This window comes from Cyanistes caeruleus, chromosome 2, assembly GCF_971803275.1.
Source record: "Cyanistes caeruleus chromosome 2, bCyaCae1.hap1.1, whole genome shotgun sequence".
In the NCBI taxonomy this organism is placed as follows: Eukaryota; Metazoa; Chordata; class Aves; order Passeriformes; family Paridae; genus Cyanistes; species Cyanistes caeruleus.
In genome coordinates, this window is record NC_141702.1 from 55,980,411 (window position 1) to 56,004,765 (window position 24,355).

At 44.7% G+C, this 24,355-nt stretch overlaps 1 protein-coding gene across 3 annotated transcripts in view; it reads right to left on the reverse strand.

Moving 5' to 3' along the window:
• Positions 1–11,777: 11,777 nt before the first annotated feature.
• SGK1 (serum/glucocorticoid regulated kinase 1) overlaps positions 11,778–24,355 on the reverse strand; it is a 70,459-nt gene continuing 57,881 nt past the window's right edge. The window contains exons 1-12 of one of the 3 annotated variants that reach the window (XM_086877155.1): positions 19,848–20,250; positions 17,177–17,252; positions 16,667–16,742; positions 16,136–16,240; positions 15,612–15,695; positions 15,378–15,509; positions 14,981–15,093; positions 14,652–14,775; positions 14,214–14,309; positions 13,944–14,099; positions 13,746–13,835; positions 11,778–13,018 (exon numbers count right to left, since the gene is read on the reverse strand). In XM_086877155.1, the coding sequence (XP_086733281.1) occupies positions 12,851–13,018; positions 13,746–13,835; positions 13,944–14,099; positions 14,214–14,309; positions 14,652–14,775; positions 14,981–15,093; positions 15,378–15,509; positions 15,612–15,695; positions 16,136–16,240; positions 16,667–16,742; positions 17,177–17,252; positions 19,848–20,085 (1,458 nt within the window). In that variant the 5' untranslated portion in view covers positions 20,086–20,250 and the 3' untranslated portion in view covers positions 11,778–12,850. Of the gene's footprint in view, positions 13,019–13,745; positions 13,836–13,943; positions 14,100–14,213; positions 14,310–14,651; positions 14,776–14,980; positions 15,094–15,377; positions 15,510–15,611; positions 15,696–16,135; positions 16,241–16,666; positions 16,743–17,176; positions 17,253–17,352; positions 17,902–19,847; positions 20,251–24,355 lie in introns of those variants that run through there. The other 2 variants (XM_023924577.2, XM_023924576.2) reach the window with 2 other exon arrangements.

Sequence of the window (24,355 nt, forward strand, 5' to 3'; positions counted from 1 at the left end):
AGTGCCCAAACTGCCCTTCAGCTGCAGCAATCTGAGGCTTCTCACATCTCCCCTCTTGCTTCCCTGCAGCAATCTTGCATCCACTTTTCTTCCCCCTGAGCTGCACTGTGCAGTTTTCTCTCTCCATGTTATTGCAGCAGTGTCAAGTTGAAGCCCTACTTAACCTGTTATCCTAAGGCCTTGGCATGGCCTTGACTTGACACCTCATCCTTTAAAAAGGGTCAGTCCTACAGCAGAGCCACAGCCTATCTATATTGGTCCAGGTTGTATTTTTCCATGGATAATGCAATCACAGGCCTCAGCATGCTTTTCCAGAGGGGAGTAGGGCCATCACACATCCTGCTGCTCCAGGAGATAAGGGTGCACAATAGCCCAGTTCATGGTGCACAGCCCATAGCACACCAAGAGGAACTTCACCTTTGCTGACAGACCAGGTCAAGGGCCAGGCAACGGGAAACAAAAAAAGTCTCTTCCCAGAAAGTCATGCCTTGCTCATGAATCAACAGATACCAATGGCAAATACAGCTGCCAAATACTGTGCAGCTCCATGAGCAATGGCTTACACATAAACCATTTAATGAGTTCATATGTACCTTTGCAGAAGTCTTGCCTTTCTATGTTCTGCCCACAACATTTTTCAAAGCCTTACCCCAGTTATCTCCTTGTTTTCTTGTCCACTTTTGGGTCTACCCACATTCCTAACCTCACCCTTCCATGGACATCACCTTGCCTGTGCTCCACCAAAAGAGGTTGGAGACAAGGGACCATCCTCCTGTATGAAACTCAGAGCCCCCACAGTCCCATCAGCAATGGAGAAGTTCAACCTCTGCTTGTGAGAGAGCAGCAGGTGTCAGGCAGGGAGCAATTCATGATAGAGCACTAAACGTGTTGGCTGTATTGTTTCTGGGCTTCTTGAGTGCTTGCCAAAATGTGACTCCTTGCAACACACAGCTGTGGGAGGAACACAGCAGAGAGATAGGGAATGTAGCTGCAGCCTCCTAGTGTTTCTGGCAGAAAGGAGTGGTGTAGAGGTATCAGAGACAGCAAAACCCTCACCTGCTTAGCTCGGCCACTTATGTTTGGGATGGCTGGAGCAGGAACTGAAGCAGATCCTTTCCAGTGCTCCACTGTGAACTACGATTTTGGAAGGAACAACTAAGCCACTGCATATGTATCCAATTTTATTCCACACTTAGACAACATCAGTTGTCTTTATTTCATGGCAGCTACTGCCTCTCAGTAGCATTGTCACTGCAGTGAAGTCTGTGTGATTTAAGAACATGGTGCTTCTCCTCTTGGCTAACATCAATTTTGCCCTTTCTTGTTTAGGGTCAAAAAACCAATATGCACAGCTTAAATAAGGCTCTTGGATGGAATAAAATTAGCTTTTCACTAAATCGTGTATGTTCACCTCCCTTACTTTTGCTCTCCTTGAGCTCATTTATAAATCACAAGTGGCATGGACAGGGTGAACAGGGATTGATCATTCACTGTCCTCTTAACACAGTAATTCTAGGTCATCGGGGAAAAGAGAGGTGGAAGAGAGATCTGGGAGAAAAGATAGTTCACAGCCTCAGTCAAGCACCACAGCTGTTCTCCCACTGCAGAAACTGGCAGGCAAGACATGACCTGTGATGTTTAACTGGACACATTTCTCTCATATCAGGAAATGTGGGAAATCTGTTGCCATGAGGAGGTGTGATGACAGGACAGGGAAATACACTTTTTTGAAACTTCATCTGGTGAGCCAGAATGCAAGTGGTAGGGAAGAACATCGTCTGTGGTTTCTGCACAAGCGCTTTGCTGAAGTGAGCACCATGTGTCCCCTGTGGGCCTGAGAGCTGAGACTGAAAGCCTGGCTGTCTCACCTTGCTCACTGTTGCTGTCAGAGTTGACCAGGGTAAACATCGATCAAGCTAACGATGGCCCTGCAGCAGATTTGAGCGCAGGCTGTCAAAAGCAGCTAAGAAGCACAGTAAGTACTTGACCTGTCAAGCTCCCTGCTAGCAGCCCCCTGCCTAGGGTTAGGGGATGTTCACGTCATCTTCGCCAGAGCAGCTTACAGGTACCTTAAATTTAGTTGAAAGCTGCCTGTGCATTCATGCAGGCACGCTCTGGTTGCAGGGTGTACGCCCTCCCAGGGCCGGGTTCAACCTAGAGTTTGGGAAAGAGGATTTCCTACTGCTGACATGCAATACCATGCCTCCTCCTAAGCGTGGCAAAATGGTACTTTTGTCATGTGGTTTTGGATTAACCCAAATGGGAAAAGCTTCTTATATCACTTACCTGGAGGGTAGAAAACCTGACCTACTGTGCTCTTCATGCTATTGAGGTAAAAAGGATTAAGATAGAAGTAGTATACGTGGAGTGAGAAAATACCAGGGTATACCTCTGCTGCTATCAGTGCTTGGGCTTGTGCTTTTACACCTTCTCTTTTGTTATATTTGGAGTGTAAATTAACTTGTCAGGCAAGTCATTAAGGAGATGTCATTAACAAGTTTATTTGCAGAAAATCAGTACAGAATATTTTAAATAAATGCAGTTAAAATGCTCTTTGATGAAGAGTTAGAGAAGTTCTATAATCCTAGCTCTGAAAGATACATTGGCAAACTGACATATTCAAAGGAGTGGAGGGGATTAGATTTTGCACTTGATGTGATCAGCTAGGTTCTGAATTGATTCTTCATTTTAGCAACGGTGCTTTTCCAGCTGCCTTTTCAAAGTGCAGATTTCAATAATAAAAAAAATTTAAATAAAAAAGCCACATTTATAGAGGACTAAGCTTCCTGGAAATACCACAATTGAACTCACAAGCTTCTTAACATCCTTTTTATATCCTGATGGTGTAATCAGTGTATTTTTGTCTTTAGCCAGCAAGTAATTTGGCATTAGCGCTTCACCTTATTTAGGTCGGTTGAAAAAGGCTCCTGATTTATGGTGAACACAAAGGGAGAATCTAAAATTGTAAAGACCAACGGCCTAAATTTAGGAAAGGTAACAGAAAGCATTTTACTCAGAGCTAATAGCATTGTGGGAACAGGGTACTGTCAGACGTTTCAGTTCTTAAGCAGGACTCCCCTATTTTGTGATGATAACAACCATGAAGGCCAAATTTTTCTTTCAGTTTCAACTATGAAAACCCATAGGACTCTTCGGCCTTACAGTAACTTATGTTGACATAAATAACAGCAGATTTTAATATTTTTTTCTTTTTTTATTATTTAAAATTTTGCCTTCTTTGAAAACTAGCCTGTTTGTTTTTAAAAAAAAAAAAAAGATTTAAACAACATTTTCAGTCTTTCAGATAGAAATAAATTTCTGTTTGGATTTAGAGCCTCCAAGACTAATTTGGAACCTAATTATTCTGCAACAAGTTTTGAGTCTATGAATTAAAAATTTCAGTTAGAATAAAACTTTTCCTGGTAATAAAAAGTGGTCGATAAGAGTCAGGAAAAGCTGAAATGTGCAAGGCCTTACTTTTTCGATGTGATAAGATATTGTTAGAGATGTTTATAACTTTAAAAATATTTGGGTCAGTTTGTAGAGGCTTGCTATGCCATGATCAGGGCAGAACATGAATCAAAAGACTCAGAAAGAAAGCTGTCAAAGGTGCACTACAGAAAATTAAGCTACTATCTATAGTGGGAAAAGGGAAGGTGTGAGATTTCTTTGTTGCAGAGAAAATGTGTCTGAATCTGACAAGGACTCAGAGATGAGGGTGTGACAAAGGGGAGACAAAAAGAGAGGGGTCACAGGAAACTGGGGTGATGAGTTTCTAGGTGTCATCTTTGTGAAACCGAATCCTAATTACAATTTGCTACTCAGTGGTGGATAAATAGAGTATAATAGATTTATTCTACTTTTAATATGCGGTTACACAAGTAGCTGCAGGATTCTAAACTTTAAGCAATGTGTATCTTATCTCCACGTGCCATGGGTTTGGGTACTGCACGTGGCTGTATGACTAATACAGTATGCCCAAGTGTCATCCATCAGCAGTGAACACTGTGCCAGAAGAATAAGAGCACTGAAAACTGAGTTCTTGAATTCTCATCCAGGGAAGGGTATTGATATCTGTTTTTAAATAGTCTATTCAAAAAGGCAATTCTGGAACTGATGCAGCACTTTCCTTTTTTTTTTTTTTTTCTTTCTTTACTTGAAGAGGACTCTCAGGATGATATGATAACACAAAGGTATATTTCCTGCAAACAGATGAAAGAGCTTAGCTGAAATGGAAACACAGAATAGAGACCATATATTTGGCTACACATGGGAAAAATAGTCACTGCTTGGTTCACGTGCATCCATAAAATGCTATAGGATAGATGCAAGTAATCTGTTTCCAATTCCTCACACTTGATAGATATTTGTGGTTTGTCGAATTTAGAACTGTTTTATAAAACTGTCCCTAACAGAAAATGGTAAGTACATATTGCCAAAAAATATTTTCATTATAAAAACTTGCTTGTAATTTTCAAGTGGTCGTGGGACTAAATTTTTTAATTGCACAGGAAGCTTGGACTAATTTCCATAAAGTCAATCTTGGGCCAGAACCAAACTGACAGAAAGAGAGGTGAAAATCAAGCTCAATCTGTTTTTTCTTACTTCACAATAAGTGATGTTCCCAAAATAATTTTGGCATTTTATATTTATCAAACTTATGAAGTCAAAAATGTGAGGGGCATTCAGACAGTCAAAATGAGCATTCTTGGATTGCTGAAATGGATATCTGACTACATAATGGGAAGAAGGAAAACTTGGATGCATGAACATCTTCAGAAGATTATCTTCCATCTAAGCTTATGTGGAAGATGACACTGCTTCTCTCAGAGCCTTCATATACACTATATGATATACACTTCATATACGCTATAGTTGAAACATAGGAACTATTTCAAATGGTTGTACAATCCATGAACATTCCAAGTGTATGCCAGAGCATGGCTGTTGTGGTCCATAGCCTCGGGCCCTCACACACAGGGTTTACACAGACAAAACAACAACAAAGGTCCTGCTGCCAACTGCCAAAAGCCTGAAGCCTCAGGTCAGCATCTCTAACCTCTAGCTGCAATCACACGACTCAAAGGGATTGATTTTCCATAGCCCAACTGGGTGACCATCAGTGGCTTTAACGCATTTGCGAGAGTGCTGAGACAAAGTCTCACTTCTGCCAAAATTGCTGTTCTGCTCCCTTTTACAACTCCACTGCTGTGCTGGACCATTATTCAATGCCTTAATTAGGAAAAGGAGGGGCGTTATGGCACCCTTCTCTTTTGGTTAAACGAAATGCTTTTTCAGCCCAGTGGTCTGTGGAAGCACATCAGCATTGTCAGTCTAACCCAGATGTGAAGTAAAACAGCACCTAAGCATCTTGACCTTGTTTTACTTTACAGCCCCCAGCTGTAAAGGGCAAAAGCTGAGGGGCAAAAGCCACCTCAGCAATGGCTCCATAAGGCAAGGGAGGGAATTCACAAGTGCTGTTAGCAGTTTTTGTTACCAGGCTGTTCCAGTCAAGGTGACAACATGGAAACCAATAAACATTGTACATCTGGCCTGTCCACTGCAACAGAAGCTGCATAGTTGGAGTGAAGGAAAAAAGTAAATACAAAACTCTTTACTATGAGGGTGGTAAGGCACTGGAGGAAGTTGCCCAGAGAAGCTGTGGATGTACCATCCCTGAAAGCGTTCTCAGCCATGTTGGATGGGGCCCACAGCAACCTGGTCTAGTGGAAGGTGTCCCTGCCCATGGCAGGGGAGTTGGAACTTAGATGATCTTTAAGTTCCATTCCAACCCAAAGCATTCTGTGATTCTATGATTATATGAAAAATACACATCAGAATGTATCAGCAAGAGCTATAGTACACACAGCAGTAGAGCAGGTATTTACCAGAATTAACTTTTTTCATGTAAATAGTCCCAATGGAGTGAATATGCTGTGGGCTTTGTGTGTTGCAAGGCTCTAAAATCTGGCTCAGAGTGACTAACTGCAGTATTTTAGCATGAACAGTTGGTGAATTATTTTTGACCCAGATGGTAAAAGGCCCCCATCAAATGTTTTGTTTGATTCATGCCAGCTGAATGGCTCTGTTAATGAAGCTCTCATGTTATATGAAAAAATGGTTTACAGGTTTACATGATTTAGGATAACTCCCTGTAGATCTTGGCAGCATTTCACACACTCTGCTGATTTTCTAATGGAGTGTTTCAGTGTCTTATCTATTTTCAGCTCTTTGCCATTACCTGTCATAATATGGTGCATGATGGCAACATGCCAAGGGATGCAATGTCACATTCATAATTTTTAATACATAACAGGGCAGATATCCAAAGTGATAAATATTTTAGAAATAATAAAACTTTCTTTTGTTTTGTTTTGCTTTTCATCTTTCTTCTCCAGCACTTTCCATTTTATAGGCTGCTTGTTCTACTTCTCATGTCCTTGTTGTCAGTTGCTGAAATACTTTTTTGTAGTGGCCACAAAATCAGGAGCAGTATATCATTTGTCATCCGTAAACCTTAATTTAAAAATCCATGCTTTGGAAGCTGTTTGTCAAATCTGTTAAGCCTTCTTCTAGCTTGCAGTCACGTTTTAAACAAATGCAGTTTTTCTCCACTAAATGTTTTTAATTGCTTACAGGGCTTATCAGCATCTGCAGAGGTAAAATACTTCAACTCCCTAGTGAGCTGCATCATTTCCAGTTAGTTCTATGTCTTTTGATATCAATCCCATGTGCCTAGGATGTGATCTGCAAAACACACATAGATGGTGAGCAAAATATGCACATGCTGAATGATCATATGAGAGGGAGGAGGAATCTGTTTTAAGCAACTGCATTTACAAGTCAGTGAAAACTCCATTTATAGGCAATGGAAAGAAACCATCCCCTCCAGAGCACCCAACCTGTCTGTTTAAGACAAGTGAAATCACTTTTTCTCTCTGGGTACCTGGAAAGTTCCTGTAAAGAGAGACTAGGTTGCATGCTCAGGTCTGACTCAAACTGATCAAGAGGTATGATTTCATTAACTTAGCCATACACTGTTAACTGACATGTGGCCCAGTGTTTCTCAGTCAGATGATATTCCATACTCAGAGTTGAAAAATTAATAACTCAATAATCTCTTATTTAAGCAAGAATGGCTCTTACAAGTCTGCGAATTTATCATTCACAGCACACCAGTAAAATACAACCTTAGTACCAATCTGATGACTGGAAGCCAAAATAATCCTGGAATACAAAGAAACTTTGGACCCAAATCTGGAGGGAAACATAAGTCACATTTGAGACCCTCTTTCACATTAGCCAATTAAGCACATCCCATAGTCTCATGGTCATTACTTAAAAGAAGAATATGGATTATTTTGTCCCTTCAGAAAAGCTAGGTTCCTGTATACCCATACATCATTCTTCTTATTTATTTCAATGTTCACTTCAGCACAATCAGTCATTAATTGCAGTTGTATGGTATGTATTACTTTTGTTCAAATCCATACAAAGGCTATTTTTTGCATCTATAATTGAGTTGATACAGAGCAGCTCTCAGGAGGAAGCTTCTCTGTATGGCATATATTTTGTACTTAGGGAGACATTAGCTGTGCAGCTGTCTTCAGAGCAGTATGTGCAATTTACCTGAACTAATAAATTTCTTTCCCTGAGAAAAACAAAAATGGTAACTGGCTGACTTACAATATATTTTTGAATATATTGTTCCAGTCAAGGTGACATGGAAACCAAACTATAAAGAATATTACTTCTTTACAAAAGTATATTTCTACACATTTCAGAAGTAAGTATACAGATTTTCTATTCCAGTGTAGAAAATCTTAATACCAAACCACTAGAGACCAATTATAAGTATAGACTCTAAAGTGCAGAGGGAAGGGCGTTTACAAAAACTGAGAAAGCAGGATAAAGTCTAAGAAGGTTTGGGCCTCTCCTCCTCATCAACATGTGAGAAAATCCACAGTACCGAGCTCTTCACATCCTTCACATCCGGGAGAGAGAATTCAGTGAACAGATCCCTACCAAATAAACAGGCCAACAGGCTGTGGATCGTTTCCTAAATAGTCCAACCTTTCCAAACAAGGAACTGCTGAAGGAGCCATGGACAAAGTGCAGTGTTGGCCTTGCCTGGTGCTGCTGATCCCTCCTGCTGGAGGAGAGAGGCAGCATCCATAGCAGCAGATGGCAATCTAGGCCCCCAAAAATACTCAGGAGGGAGCTCCTGTGTTAGCCTGGTGCTTCTCAGAGACAGATGAGTCCAGACGGGGATGTTACAGGGAAGACTGAATCTGACAAAGAAACCTGAGCTTAATAAGGCCTGCACAACTCCAGGCACGCAGCCCCTCTATCACCACGGGCTGACGCCTGTCTGCAAGAGGAGCCGGAGCTGTGACATGGCGCCTGCCCTCTCTCAGCATCAGCTTGAACCGCTGGCTCATGCAGGTGCGGGGGGAGGGCACCATTTCCCAGAGGCTCCGTCTCCCACGCCCTGCTGTCCCTGAGCCGGCACAGGCCCCCTCACCGCAGCCTCTCGGCTCCCGGCGGAGCCGAGCGCTGCCCGGCGGCACCACAGGGTGTCACCCTCGGCCCGGGCCCAGAGCACGGGGCACCGCGGGCAGACAGCGCCGCGGCCGCCGCCGCAGCTCTGCCTGAGGCCCCCGGGCAGCCCGGGCTGCGGCCCTGACCCGCACGGCTGCAGGGCACCGCACACACACGCGTGGGGAGCACACGCTGGCACCGCGGTGCCCCCCGAAACCGCGCAGGGAGGCCAGGAGCTGCCACATTGCAGTCTCTCAAAGAACAGGCCTTTCTTTCAGAGTCTGACCTGACTCTCAAGCAATCGCTGGAGAAATTGTGGCTGTGCTTATCTGTGTTGTTTGCAACTTTCTTCTTCAGGCTTTTTTTTTTTTTTTTTTTTTTTCCCCCTCCTCATTTTTGGAATGTTTTGGAAGCATTTTTGCAGAAATTTTCCATAATCAGGCCTAGCCAGCATGGAAAATTTTATCCTGATCTTGAAATGTAGGCCTTCATAGCAGAAACTGCAACTGTGGGGAGCATCAGAAAGCATCAGAAAGCATCAGAAAGCATCTTTACTGTAAGCTGTCATACCTACTAGGATAACTACAGCCACATGGTATCACATAAACACCAGTAGATCTGGTACTGCAGTTAAATAGGAGCATAACATTGTGCAATATTTTGTTTATTCTTGAAAGAGTCCAGATGGGCCTGGATTCATCTCAGCTACCTTTAGGTACCCCTGGTAAGATGCTGAATTAGGGCCACTAGCCAAAGCTCTTTTCTGAGCAGTGTCCCTCATTTTTAGCGCCTACCTGTAGAAATGTTTCACTAAAGATGCAAGGCTGTACTAGAATCTTGGGTTTTTTCCATTAATTTCATTAACTTTCATTAATTTCTCCAGGCTTGTTATAAGTCTGACACATAGGGTGGCATAAACTACTTTTTAAGAATTTTTGGGGGGAGAGACAAGAACCTTAATTTCCTTATGATCCAGTCTGTCCTCCAGCCTGCTGAGTATAAGGAGAACAAGAAAAATAGTTCCTAAGAAGTTTCTCTTATCTCTCTAAGGCTCATGAAACGGTTCATAGCTTTTGGTACATGGAGATAAGTAGCACATACTAAACCACGTGAGATGTCTGCATTTACGTATTTAAATTTTTTTTGCATGTATTATCAATACACTCCACCCAAAGAGTGTATGAAAGCCCAAGCATGCTCGCTATGCAGAGTACAATATAGTATTTGAAGTTTAGTTGCATTGACCATTTTGCTGAATAAAGCTATCCAAGTTGCTGGTGGTTACAACACTACCACCAGCAGAAAGTGTGGATGACTGCTTCTATTTTACAAATGAGTGAAATTAAACTACAGATCCAGGTATTAGTCAAAGTAGCTCAACACCTATGTCACCTGTGATTTCAGGAATCCTAGCCTTTTGCTTCTCAGTGCAGAGACTTTTCTCTTAAGGAAATACATACCTTATAGACATGGAATTCCACAAAACAAACAAAACAAGAAACCCAGCTGACTTTCACAGATTCCACCTACAGGCATGACTGCAATACATCAAAATCAGCGAGATTAAAATCATGGACAATTTTTTCTCCTTTTCTACACCAAACAATTGAGGCGGCATGTGTTGAATATTCATTGCTAGCAGTTGCAGACTTTTGCAGAAAGCAGGAGCAGCATAATAAGCCTACGCATGGTAGAACAGTTAGAATTACAATCAGACATTGTTTTTTAAAAGGAACCCATTAAAATAATACCCTACATCTTGGCACACATGAAAAGCACATGATGTACACCTTTGAGTTGCTGAAGTTTTATACTTCTCCGTTATTAATTACTCCAGCAGGGTTTTTTTTTCCCCTATAAAACTATAGGCGGCATTTAATGTTCTGTTACCCCGCGGCTGCAGTTCTCTGCTCGTGTATCTGCACGCAGCACCTTGCTCATGACTGGGAAATGTGAGGCAAAGATAATGTGTATGCACAGCTTCGTTGCTTGGCAAGTTGTTTCATTTTCTGTAGAGACAGATTAGCACTATATATTTTAACATCTCTAGCCTACCAAGTCATCGACACAAAAGATGTTTCAGGAGCATTATAGCAGTGGAAGACTTTGCAGAGCCTGTCAGTGCACTATTCAAAGAGTTATTGAATTCATGAATTTGGGAGTTTGTTGGGAGTTTGAGGGGGAGGTGGCTGCATCTCTTTCAGATAATAACGGGATCTGAAAGGTTTCTTGGCTGCTATGAATTAGCATTTTCAGTTCTGAGTGTGGTCTCCCAGAAACAGTTTATAGCTAAAGCCATACATGTTTTTCTGTTCCTACATCAAATGGATAATAAAAGCTAGAAAATTACTGCAGGCTTTTATCTCAGAAATGTAATGAACAGAAATACCACCCCTGTTAGAGATTTGCTTACACTGCTGATATCATTGCAGCCTGAGCAACGTTTGACTGTCCAACTTTTCTCAGCAACTGCTCATCTGGATTCCCAGAATTGCTAAGACCACCAACTGAACTACCTGATGGATAATGGGAGCTGTGAAGAAGGTGCAGATGCTCCATTCCTCAGAGAAAAAAAACAACCATCACCACAGAAGGATCACCCCAGAAGAAGTGGTTATCTTACTTCTTGGCCAGAAATGCCTCTTGCAGGCCTTCTCAGTAGTACTCAGTAATAAAAAACTAACAGTTTTAGATATATAGGCAGTTTTACCCCAGCTGCAAGCATAGGATCAGTGAGTGAAACCCAGCTCCTGAATCGGAGCACTGAATTTGGAACACTGGTAAACTCGGGCTACAGTGCACTGTCCCACATCACAGCAGCAAGATCAGAGCCTCCAGGATGGAGTCCCAATAGGGGCTGTTTCCATCAGTCCTGTGATAGCCTGTTTCTAGTGTCTGCAATGCTGTGCTAAAATATCTCCTGACATAATTCATGTGTAGCTGTGCTTTGTCCACACCAGAGAGCAGTATCCTCACTTTGCTTGTGACAGAGAAATTCATTTTGGGGAAATGGGAGCATTTGTACTACAAAAGAACACCCACAATGATACACAGCCACAGCTGGAAGACCAAGTTGTATCCATGGTAAGATTTCTATGGGTGGAGTTTGATGGAATAACCATCACACACCTAGCAAAATTATTTTAGCTGATTGACAGCTTGGATTTGTTTCTACTTGTTTTTTTTTTTTAAATCTTGCTAAAACCTTTGTTTTAAAAGAAGACAGTTTATGGAAGTATTTTTCAGGATTTTACTGCAAACCTATGGGTCTGGTCACAGAAAAATATGATACATATAACCATGTTAATTATATTACATTACAATGATGGTATACATTACAAGTAAGTCTGTAAGTTTAAATATACATCTAGAGTTACAACTGAATGTACAGATCTTTTTTACAATACATACAGTCAGGAATGAAAATCCCTCAAACCCCAAGACCATAAATAATGCCCATTTTATAGATGATATCTTTAAAACTAAAAGAGAAAAAAAAAAAAAAGAAAAAAAAAAGAAACCAACAGCTTTGACCGACTGCAGCTGGGGCATTTTGGTCCATAAAAACCCTTTCTAAAAATAGAAATCTTTTTTCATAGCAGCAATGCTTTCTTCAAGCATTTGGATACAAGTAATTGTGAGCCCATTTCAATAATTTTAGTTGACAGTATAGATTTACAAAAGAAATTTCAAAATTACACTTAATTTATCTTCCAAATATGGAAGAAACAAACAATGCCCCACATTGTGGTATCCTGCAAGTGTCACACTGATGCTTTAAACTAAGTCCATCTGTAGTACGCAGACCACACGCATACCATTTGTTCACATAGTAAACCCACATAAATGAACTGAGAAACACACTCTGCAACAGGGAAAGCTTTGGAGCTCACAAGATCTCATCAGAATAAAGGCACATTTCATAAAATCCTTATCACGTTCAGATAGATCTTCAGGCAAGGCTTTTCGAGCACGATTACAAAACAGCTTGTTCTTACTCCTATGATCTGCCATAGCAGTCAATGGCAGCAGTCACTCTGTTTTTTCTTTCCCAAGGAGACAGCACCACTTTGGGGGAAGAACAAATGTAAATGAAAAGCCTGTAAAGCTCATTTAGAGAGTGATGTGCTCTTCAAAAAAGCTTCCAGCAAACAGTGTAGTTGAAATTAAGGCTGCAAAGCTGCCATGGTGGAAATGTGCAAATTCTCTTTCAAGGTGACTGGTCAACTGGCAGTTCCACCAGAAGGCCAAACAAAACAAAACAAATAATAGTTGTTATTATTATTAAAAAAGAATAAAAGAAAAATGTTCACAAGAAAGAGTCCACGGGTGGGGCATATGAGAAGCCCAAAAAAGCCTCAGCAGCTTCTTTGACACTGGCGGTGATGAGGATGCTGTCTGGGGACTGGCCGATGGAGTTAGGGACTGGCTCATCTGTAAACTCCGGATCAAAGTGTCGCAGATCACTGGGGCCGCTCTGTGGAAAGGGTGGGAAAAAAATTTAGACCCAAGTATTTTTTTGAGTGTGCAATTCAATTCAATATGGAGACAAGCACCCTTGTACAGAGACTCACAGTGTTATCACCTCAGGCCCACTGTTTAGCAGCCTTTGACAGTTTTAGTTTGACCTTTTTTGTATCCTGTTGCACATTGTCTCACTAAAAACAAGATGATTCAATTCAGTATGGCTACACTCCCACTAAGCTCATGCAACAGAAGCTAAATGCAGACATGCCACTCTGCCACACAACAGCAGTTTGCAGGGGAGGACTTTGATCTTCTTGTTATTAAATGAAGTTTATAAAATGTTCCAAGAAATGATAGAGAACAACCTCCACAACCTAATCCCTCACTTTACATGTTAGTAGTATCTGACAAGCCAATTGTAACTCTGTCCTCGGGAAGATACTTGTTCTCTATACCTTAACTTCCCCTTTGGTAAAATGGGGAAGGCTGGGGATTATTTTTAAATTGCCATGCAAATGAAGCATGTGAGACAACGAAAAAAACAGCTCCATTTAGAGGGATCATCAGCAAAAAGTCAATTACCACCTATTTTTAACTTTGTTTGGACAGACAGGGAAGGAAAGCTGCATTTCCCAAACACAGCCATCCGGCCGCTTGCCCCTGGCTCCTGGGCACACCACAAAGAGGAGAGGCAAAAAGGCACTCTCATGCACTCTATAATTAGAAGTGATACGTACCACATTTGGGTTAAAAGGGGGTGTAATCTTCTTATTAATGAGATCATCCCAGTTAATTGGGGAGAAGAAGATGTGATTCTTAATCTCCATCTGTTAAGAGAGAGAAAAATAGATTAATTCAGACCTGAGCTAATGTAAACAGTATGGCCCAGTCATCTTCCCGCACTGCCATGTGGGCACTGGCCAGTTTGCACTTACAAAGTCCTCCTTGGCACCAAGTCTCTTTGTCCTGTCCTTCTGCAAGAGGCCTTCCAGCAGATGTCTAGCTGAGTTGGTAATATTTGGCTTCAGCTGCAAGGGTTTGTTCAAGATATTGTCGTACATTTCTGCGGTGTTCCTGCTGTAGAAGGGTGGCTGTGGGAAGCAGAAAAAGGAGGAGTTAATGAGGCTGACAGGCAGGCATGGGGTTTCTTGTGGGAAAAGGTCAAGTAAGCTAGTTTGATCTGTCACAAAGGATTTGTTGCTTACCAAACCATACAGCATCTCATACAGGACTGCTCCAAGGCACCACCAGTCCACAGTCCGATCATAGGGCTGCTTATGGAGAACTTCAGGAGCAAGATACTGTATAAGAGAAGGGAAAGAGCCATGTGAGCCATAGGGATTTTTACTATCAAGAAAAAGAAAGCCTCCTCATTCATGGATGAAAGCAGCTTACTGAATCCCAGCAATATCTAAACTAAAGGAAAGCTACAATGTTTTGTACCAGGCAGATGGCTTGAGAGCTCTCTCTCCTGCTCAGCAAGCACCATGTGTCCTACATGTCCTCACTGACAGCCCTATATTAGAAGGCCATAATGCTCCCTCTGCTCATGTAACCAGCTTTACATACACATGGGAGAAGTCAGTTTTCACTGCTGACAACAGCTCTTGCTTTAAGAGTGGGGGGCTGAGGGCTGGCCGTACCTCTGGAGTGCCGCAGAAGGTGGAGGTCGTGCCATTGTGCTCTATGTTTTCTTTGCAGAGTCCAAAGTCAGTCAAGACAATGTGCCCCTGTGAATCAAGCAGGATGTTCTCTGGTTTCAAGTCTCTGTAGGACGAGATGAAAAAAGATAAATGTTAGCTTGAGGAGGTACAGTGAGAATATTTTAGGTGCAGCTGTTTACAGAACTGCACTAAGCCACCACAAAATATTAAAAGCAATTTCAAGCTCCTACTGAGCTGAACTTTTCAATGCTTATTTAACAAAGCACACGTTTTGTTTTCTGTACAGCAAACTGAGTAAGGCTACTCACCGATAAACGATGTTCAGGGAGTGCAGATAGCCCAGTGCACTGGCAATTTCAGCAGCGTAAAATCGGGCTCTCGGCTCCAGGAAGCAACGCTCCCTCTGGAGATGGTAGAACAACTACAGGAGACAGAGGGAACAAAGTTGTGTAAACACTGCCAAAGCCTGTTAACAATGCACTTAATTAGACTCAACATATATAGCAAGGGAGAACAATAGCAGGAAATGGCCTAACGATCCTTTGGTAGTTCAAAACTTGGCAGGCAGAAACATTCAATCTAGTAACTTCTCCCCCATGACTTTTCCCCTTGCAATTTTTTTTGTATTTAAAAGGAAGGGTGAAAATGTCTACCCTACCACCATGCACATGACAGGAAATACTATTTAATTTTTTTACTGCGTACCTCTCCGCCATTGATGTAGTCCAGGACAAAATACAATTTGTCTGCAGTTTGGAAGGAAAAGTGAAGCCCGACCAGGAAGGGGTGTTTCACATTCTTCAGCAAGACATTGCGTTCTGACATAATGTGCTTCTCCTGAAAACATCAGAAATTAATATTTAGTACGCTTGCTCAATAGTAGGAAAAAAAAAAAATGTTTTAATGGACATTGCAATGGCAATGTGAAGGGCAGCTTACCTCCTTTTTCTTCAGGATTGCTTTTTTCTGCAGGACTTTAACAGCATAGAACTGCTCTTCTGCCTTATGCCGTGCAAGGAGGACCTGAAAGTGCATAAAATTCCAGAACTGAGCAATACTGAAATGGAACAACTCATAACACAACCAGCAACAAGCCTTTACATTAGCTGCTGAGCACTGCCACATCTCTCTCGTTCAGTGTGCAAGCCCTTCGCTGGAAATGCCTGGCACTGTTACCATTTGGGCACATTAATCTAGCCCAAAGATAACACCTCTAGTTCCCTTCTCTTCCAAAAGTAAAGTATATCCTTCACAGCACTAGTGAACTGAATTTCCTGGCTCTTCTATGACTCATTCAAATGCAGCCTCCCTGCTCCATTCTCCCTGCACTGGACAGCAGGATGTGCTCAGGTTTGGTGTAAGTCACCATGGTTCACCAAAGGCAGAACAAACCCCACTCTCCAGTATTTCACAGAAGAGCTGAAGAGTAAATAAATTTAAATGAAAGAAAAAGTTACACTTACCTTCCCAAAACTGCCTTTTCCAATCACTTTTAAGAAATGGAAGTCTGATGGTTTGGCATGTGGGTTGGATGATGGGCCGAGATTGATCTGCTGTGAAGGACTGGGCTATAAAAATAAACAGAAACCACTTTCATTAAAACGGTTCAGCAGTGCGAGTCCTAACAGATTCTCTTTTTAAAAAATATAAATGAAGCGACCTTGAAAATAAAGATTAACACTCTTACTGCCAGTAAAACTTGACCTCTAAGAGATATCTTAAACTAATAGGTACTGCCCAAGAAGAGTCTGACAACTATAGGTTACTTAAGTCTTAGACACATTCCATAACGAAATAACCAGAACACTTTTTAAACATTTCTTCTTCATATTTGAAACATCAGAATTTTCAGTCTAACCCCATTACTCTTTCTTGTTTACATTAGTGTGCTATGAGATGCACTAATGCAATACGCACGATGCTAATTTTGCTCCACTTCTATTCGTGGCTGAATTGATGTTCTAAAAACGTCACGCTGACTAAAATCTACTTACCGGAGGAGAAGGATTAGCATTCATAAGTTCAGGCTCTTGAGGCTGAGAGATTTTCAAGATAGACTGAACTTCAGGGCTGCAAGGATAAGAGCACACACGATTAGGAGAGTTACCAGGAGCAACAGGCTGATCTTTCCGCCAGAGGGCAAGCATGTAACGCGGAAGAGGAGTTCTGGTTGAGCCTAGTACAGAAGGCAACCAAAACAATCTATTCGATTTATGGAGTAAAAATTTTCTAGGGGAGTAAGTTCCGTCTTACAAAGAAACTTATTTATACTCTAAGTACAGCACATAATAGGGACTGGTCACTAGAAATCTCCGACTTATTTGTCCCAAATCCAGCTCACGCAGATCGTTGTGAAGTGAGTAATACCTCAACAAGACAAATAAACTCTTCCGTAACAGTAATGCCGGAGGAATTACAGTAAACAAACATCATTTTTAAACTAGATCTCCCAATATCTAATGATATTTGTGACTGAAATCCTCCCCAAAATTTATGATACTTACTGCTTGCATGCATAGGAGTTGGTGGCTATCTTCTGAATGAAGTCGTTTAGTCCCATTCTTCTCTGCTTCATGAAAGCTATAAAGGAAAAGGAAAGGAGAAACAAAATCGTTAAGCCATCCTGACAGAAAAAACACAGCCCCTTGAGCATCTTCAAAGAAGTCCCCACGCCGCTCACCGATGAGGATGGCCACCATCCCCCTCATCTTCGAGTAAGTCAAGGTAGGACCAGACCCCTCAGCTGCCTTCACGGTCATTTTGAAGCGAGAGGGGGATACACAGCAAGCTCACAGCACCACCAGCTCCTAGCACCGCACTGACTTGCCGAAGCACCCGGCGGCGTTTAAGTGGCGGCGGCGATGGGCGGCACCGGGGCGGGGCGGCCACGATCGCACCCCCTCCACTTCCTTTGGGGGGCGACCAGTGGCCGCCTCGAGGGTGGGAGGGGAAGGCAATCGTCGCTGCCTTTTCCACCGCCCAACCTTGGGCGCAACTCTCAGGGGAGCCCCCCCCACAGTACCCCCGCAGCACCTTGCCTCGGGATGCCGAGCTTCCACAGGCAAATGCATCAAATCACTTTTTTTTTTTTCTTGACAGCAAACTCCTGTAACTCCGGCTCTCTCTCTCCCCCCCTCCCCCCCTTTTTTAATCCGGTGCCTTCTTATTTTACGGTTATATAAAGCTGAAATCTGTCTTTAGGACGACCACCTCTTCCGAAAGTGTGGGTGTCCCCCCACCACCCCGCACCCTGCGTCCGCTCTCGGTCCCGCAGCACCGGCTGAGCGGCGATAAGGGACGCTGACGTTTCCCTGAAGGAGCCGCAGTGACTCACAAGAACAAAATTTCCTGCCCGGTTTTCAATAAAACAAACAAATGTCCCTTCTGTGCACTGCCCCGATCCTGGCTGGGACATAACGAAAAGGAAAAGAAAAAAAAAGGGGTTTTGGTTTTTTTTGTTTTTGTTTTTTTTTAAATACCAATAAGGGAAACAAGGGGGGAAAAGATAATCCGTTCCCTGAAGCTGGAGGAGAGCAGAAATCTGCTTTTAGAAAAGGTGGGGAGATGACCGAGGGCTGGACAAGTGCAGTAACGGAGGGGGGGAAAAAAAAAAGGGGGGGGGGGACAGCGCCGCTCTGCAGATTTTGTTTTTACTGTACACGGTCATTTGTGAACACGGTGTACCCGGGATTTAATGGCTCAGTCGCTTCCTTGCGGGCGCGCCGGGGGCACACCAGGAGCGCTGGTGCATGCACGAAGCCCAAGGTGAAAGGATGCACCGGGGTCTTGCTGCCCGGGGCCGCGGGAAGGCGCGGCGAGGGGCACCACGGCCTCCGGCAGGCTCCCCCGCCGGGCCGCATCCCCGCTCGCAGCCCTGGCACGGGGCAGGCGCGGCCGGGGGATGCCGAGCTCCTGCGCCCTGCAGGCGGCTGGAACTTTCCACCCGACGGGGTGTTATTCATGCGCATGTTTCGCCTCGCTGTCTGTACGAACGGCGCTGGGTTGCGGCCAGCGGCTCCAGCTGCAACCTGCCCCGGTCCTCCCCCCGCCCGGAGACCGTCTTTTTACTCTTTATTTTTTTTCTCTGTACCCGCTGCTGCTGCCTCCCCCCACAACCACTGCCGGCCGCTGGGCGGCATCCCTTGGCAGCTTGTCCTGTACCCTGCGCCTCGGGGAGGGGGGATGGCGAGCGCCGCAGCACAGCAGCCAAAGGCAGCGGCTCACCTTGAGCAGCAAGACGGATGACCCGGAGAAGAGACCCCTGCGAGTTGGGCACAGGTCTTTTAAAAAGCGCTGCAAAGGCTTTATAGGGAAAAAGCAAAGAGGGAGGATTGCCGGCTCCGTTCCGAGCCTCCGGTGTCCTTCCCGGAGCAAGGGAGCCCTTGCCCGGCCCCGCTGTCCCGGGGAAGTGGAAGGGAGCCGGCGCCAGGGAAGGAAGCGGCGACGGGAGAAGCAAGGAAATGCAGACTGCAGCTGGCGGGGCTCTGGGTTCTCCCACTTGTAGCTTTCCTCACTCTGTTGTACACAGAAATTGCCACTCTCATTAATGTAAGCGGAGAAAAGAAAAAAATCCCACAATAAAGTATGGGATTCAAAACTATCCTCAAAAAACCCCGCTTGACAGATTGAAAGAGACGCAGTTTTCTCTGCCCCTTCGTACTGCTTTCCGAGTACTGCTGTGAAAAACCACTCGAGTTCCACAGTTTGGAGGGTCACCAGAGTCCCCGTCCCCTGTCCGCTGCCCCCTGGCATCTCCAGGCTACAGGATAATGCCCACCGGCACGTTCCTAGCAGCTGTGCACAGAGGCAAGCGGCTGCCAGCCCCCGGGCAGTCTCCGGCACAACCCACACGCAGTTCTGCACAGCTTGCCAGAGGCTGCCACCCACTGCCTTCCTCCCGGCTCTGCCGCGGCCCCCCACGCCGCCCGCAAGCGCCCCCGCTCCAGCCGGCTACACCGGCGCCCTCGCCCCCGCTCTGAGTCGCTCTTTTTGCAAGGGCTCCGCTGCTGTCGCCAAGTCACCTGGCCTCTACTCGTGCCAAGCGCTGCCTCGGCTGTCCCCCGCACGCACCCGCCTGTATCCCCCGCTGCATCGCTGCTCGGGGACCCCGCTGCTGGGAGGGTTCTTTTCCCAGCGGAGAACAGTTCTCCTGCCAGGGCGGAGCGGCGAACCCACCTTTCAGCGACGACTTCTCCTCTTTGCCCCTCATCTTGCCGCCTGCCGGGACCCCGGGCGCGGCGCGGCGGCGCGGAGGCTGTGCCTGGGCTCCCGCTGCCGGCCGCTGCTGCAATCCCGAATAACTCTCCTTCCTGGCCGGGCGGCCCGCGGGCAGGAGGGAGGCGGCGAGGGCGGCGAGGCCGGCCGCTGCTCCGGCTGACCCCTTTATGGACGCAATATCGAGGGCGGCTGACATGCGGGAGCGTTATAAAGTTCAGCACGGGCCGCCCCGCACACTCTGCCCCGTTGCAACATCACCCTGCAAATTACTGTAATCAGCGCGCACACAAACACACGCACGGGCGGAGCGGGGCGGGGGGGCCGCTCCGGCCCTCCCTGACCTGCCGGCCGCGGCCGGCCCTGCCCCACGGAAGCTTGCGCTGCCCACGCTCCCCCGGCCAGGGCGCGGTGCGAGCGGCCGCGCACCCACGGCGCGGCTCCTGCGCCCCCTCCCCTCCGGGACGGGCAGAGGCGGGGCGGGAGATGCTGCTGCCCGCGGGGGGCGCGGGGCTGCGGCTACCGGCCGGGCTTCCCCGCCGGCCGGATAGCGCCGGGGCGGGACCGGCGCCCCGCTCCGACCCGGCACCCCGCGCCTTCCGCCGGCAGCGCCCCGGCGGCGCCCCCCGCCCGCGCGGCACCGCTCCCCCGCCGCCCGCCGCCGCCCGGCCCGGCGCCGAGCACCCCCGGCCGCGCCCCGCCCGGCGAGCCGCTCTCCCTCCGTCCGGCACCCACCTGCCCGCTCCCGCAGCCCGCAGGACCCTCGGCCCCTCCCCGCGCTCGAGGTGCTTCGCAGCAGCCACGTTCTTAACGTGGAAGGGAGGAATGGCACCCAAGGACGAATTATTATTACTTTAATAGTTAAAACTAATGCAGCGTTTTAAGCTGATGGACCGGGTTCTCCAAAGCCCGGGGTGTCCTAAAGTTGCGTTTTAAAAACTTTTCCTTAAAATGACGCGGCGAGCTTCAACAGTTGAAAGGCATGAGCGAAAGCAAGACAGGAATAAGTAATCAAAGATCCCGTTTCTCAGATGCCATGTCTTGCAGGAAAGCATCAGACAACTGTGTATATCTCAGTATTCAATATTGCGATTCATGCAGTCGCACCAAAAATTTGTAAAGACAATGGCTTTGGGCTGAATAGCTAAAAAGTAAATACAGGAAAATAATCAAAGAATTCCAGTGATGTTCCACACTCATGGTACTCTTCTACCTCAGCCTAAAAAATTGACAAACTACCCTGAAATTCTAAATTAAGAGTTTTTCAAAGCAAAATTTATAGTAATAAAGAAGGTAGATACTGAAAATAAAAAGGAAAGGGAGACTCCACAAGCAGAATATCAAAAGTTTATAAAACTCTTTGCCCCAGCATGTGCACACTCCTCCAACAGAATGGATGAGATCAAGAGCAGATGGACGAATCAGTAGGAAAAAAACACCCAAGATTAAACTACACAGGTAGCATGTCTGACCTGAAATGCTTCTGCGCCACAAGTTCCTGTAAGCTAGGCATGGGTTGGAGCATAGCACTGAATAGTTGCCTGTTCTTTCCCTCTCATGTAATAATGCAATGTTAGATAATGATAACTGACCAGCTAACCCAGTAACCCAGACTGACCTGCATGGACCTTGGGCCCGTACTGACCTTCTGACAATCTCATACTGCACTTCTGAGTGGCATGATACTGTTTTATTAGTACCAGACTTTAATCAACTCAGAAAACTCCAGGAACTGGTTCTCACTGGCAAGAAGGAAGAGAACTGATTTGATTTGCAACTTAATGTTATTAGGCATTTGGCTCTGCCAAGCAACTGTATTCCATGTAAAAGTAGCACTAGATAAAGAGGTGCTCATCAATCTTTTCACCGTGGCAGCATCCAAAGCAGGGCCTCGCATCCAGGCTGTGAGAGATGTAGAAAGATACAGACTCTGTTGGAACCATAAGAGACTTGGGCAGAGACCAGAGCACACACAGCATGCTGGCTTTACTGCTCTGGGTCACCCCAGGGTCCTGCTGACACAGAGATTGGGACATACCTGAAGTAAAGCCAGGAGGAATTGTGTATTGATTTATCTTAAAGAACGAACATTAGCTCATCATTAGTGTGGGCCTGTATTGCTCAAAGCAGTTCAAAGCACATTCAGCAGTAGCTGAGCAGTGTAAATTTGTCTCCCTAGAAAAGTTTCACTGTTTGGAGGGCTTATTCATGTGTGGTGGGCGTGGGCAGGCAGAGGTTAGTCCTGGGTGACACTGCTTTCAGGGCACACAGAAACTTCTCCCTCTTGACCTTCAGGAAGGTCTGAGGCTTCAGCAGCCCACATGATAACTGGAACCTGTGAGTTCTCATCTGATTTTGTCCTGGTCCTCACAGTCTGACGTGGAATTCAGTGGTTCAATCCTTCAGGAATTCAATTCTCTGATAGCTTCTGAACTTGAGTTTGGCAATGGATTCAATGCTGAATAAATGAATTCCTGATTACTTATCTTGCTGAATCAAGACCTTAGGATGCAGCAGGTTCCTAGAATTACTTGGCTGACTTTGGAAGGAAATTTCTTCAAATTCTGCACATATTTTCAGCAGCATTTGGCTTTGGGTTAATTAAACAAAGATGAAGATCAGGCTTTGGACTGTAGGAATGACACAGCCCCCAACTACAGACTAAAGACAATGGTACTTCTTAATAGCATCTGTCTTCTGAAGCAAAATCTCAGAAGCTTTTATTTTTCTCCTGTAAATCCTGAACAAACAAGTCTCCGACCTTGTAATTAAGTTTCATTTGGCTGTTCAATATCCAAAACTTTCAGTCAAGACCTTCAGGCTGCCCCCACAAATGAAGTCTAGGAGTAGCAGCAAGCAGATAAGAAACTGAGTAACAGCTTTAATACCAACCCCAACAGAGATTTTAAATCAGGAGCTTTCGAATGCTGTCAACACGTCTGCTAGACATTGTGTTGACAGGAGGTTTATTGACTGAAGCCCCTATTGATCTGGAAACATCTAATTGATTTCAGCGTCATATTTTGTCAAATACAAATTTGAAACATCTTTTATTTCTCTTTTCTGATGCTTACAGAGCAGGTTTACTGCATTGTCAATAAGAGGCTTTAGTGCCAAGGGATTATGCTCACAGGATCACAGAGTGATGCAGGGCTGTGCTGTGAAAAAAAAATCCCATCCTTGTAGAAACCAGGAAACCAGTGGAAAATTACAGCATTCTTTAGATGAACTGACCTCTAGTTAAAACAGCTGATAAAAAATGCCCTGACCCCCATTTTATTTCCAGCACATGGATTTTAGTCTCACACAGTTGTTGTCACTGTGACTTTATGAATAAATGTTGCAGGTATTTCTGCCTGTAGCAGCCAGAGAGGGATGACTGCAGAAAAACCGTATTTGTGTGCCTTCCTCTGAGTGTGTCCTCCTGGGAGTGTGCCACCCCAAGGTTAGTAAAGGTCCTTGCAGTGTTGTGTAGTCTGTCTAGCTTAGAGCTCTCATAAAATGCATTGGATGACAGATACTTAAATTCATTATTGATATTATGAACTTTAATGTGCCGTGACTGCACAGAATCTGGTCTTATCAGAACTGAATAGTGTTAATATGGAAAAGGAGGTGAAAACATACCATGGAAAAGTGATGAAAAATGAGTCATGAGAAAAATTAACATTCTTAGTGATGCTATGAGCTCAGTCTGCAGGTTTCCTTTGGTCACAAGGCAGCCTTATGTGAGGAGCTCCAGAATGAATAGTGTAAGCATGTTCTGTCAGCTGACTATTGCACTCAGACTTTTTCTTCTAAAACTTTAGTTTTTGCAGGATAATAACAACAGGGCATTTAAGCATTTTCTATCAAGGGCATAATTTGAACAAGTTCCCTTGCACGTCTTGCATGAGATAGGTGTACTGAAATACAAATGTCAGCTGAACTAACCTTGCTATAGGGTCATTTCTTTTTCCCTTATCTCTTCATGTAGTGTTCCACTAGGTGTTGGCTACCATGATATCTCAGTGTCCTTTATCTGTATAGAAAACCCCCATCATCATGATTGTCATCATCATCAGTTCATTATCTTAAAAGAAAAGATCTCTTTAAGCCCGTAAGTCCTCCAGCTACCTTGGAGATAAAGTACTAAGTGATGCAAATAATGAGAGAATTTGTCAAAGAGAAGAATCTTTGCTAGAGAAAAGTTCAGCTGGGTCCTAACTCAAAACAAGTTCGATTCTTGGCGATGTGAAAACAGAGGCCTGATAAAGATGCACACTTCCAGGCGTCAATGCTTTTCTTCTTTGGTGATACCATCGTGTCTCTTGCCGGTACATTGATTTTCAATATTCCTTATTATTTGCAGGTTTTCTTTCAATAAGTGTTAAGAGGTGTCCCAGGCAGAAGGATGCAAAATATGCATGCTGAACAGGGCTTTATCTATAGTGATTTGTGTTTAGTGATTTATAATTTTAGGAGATATT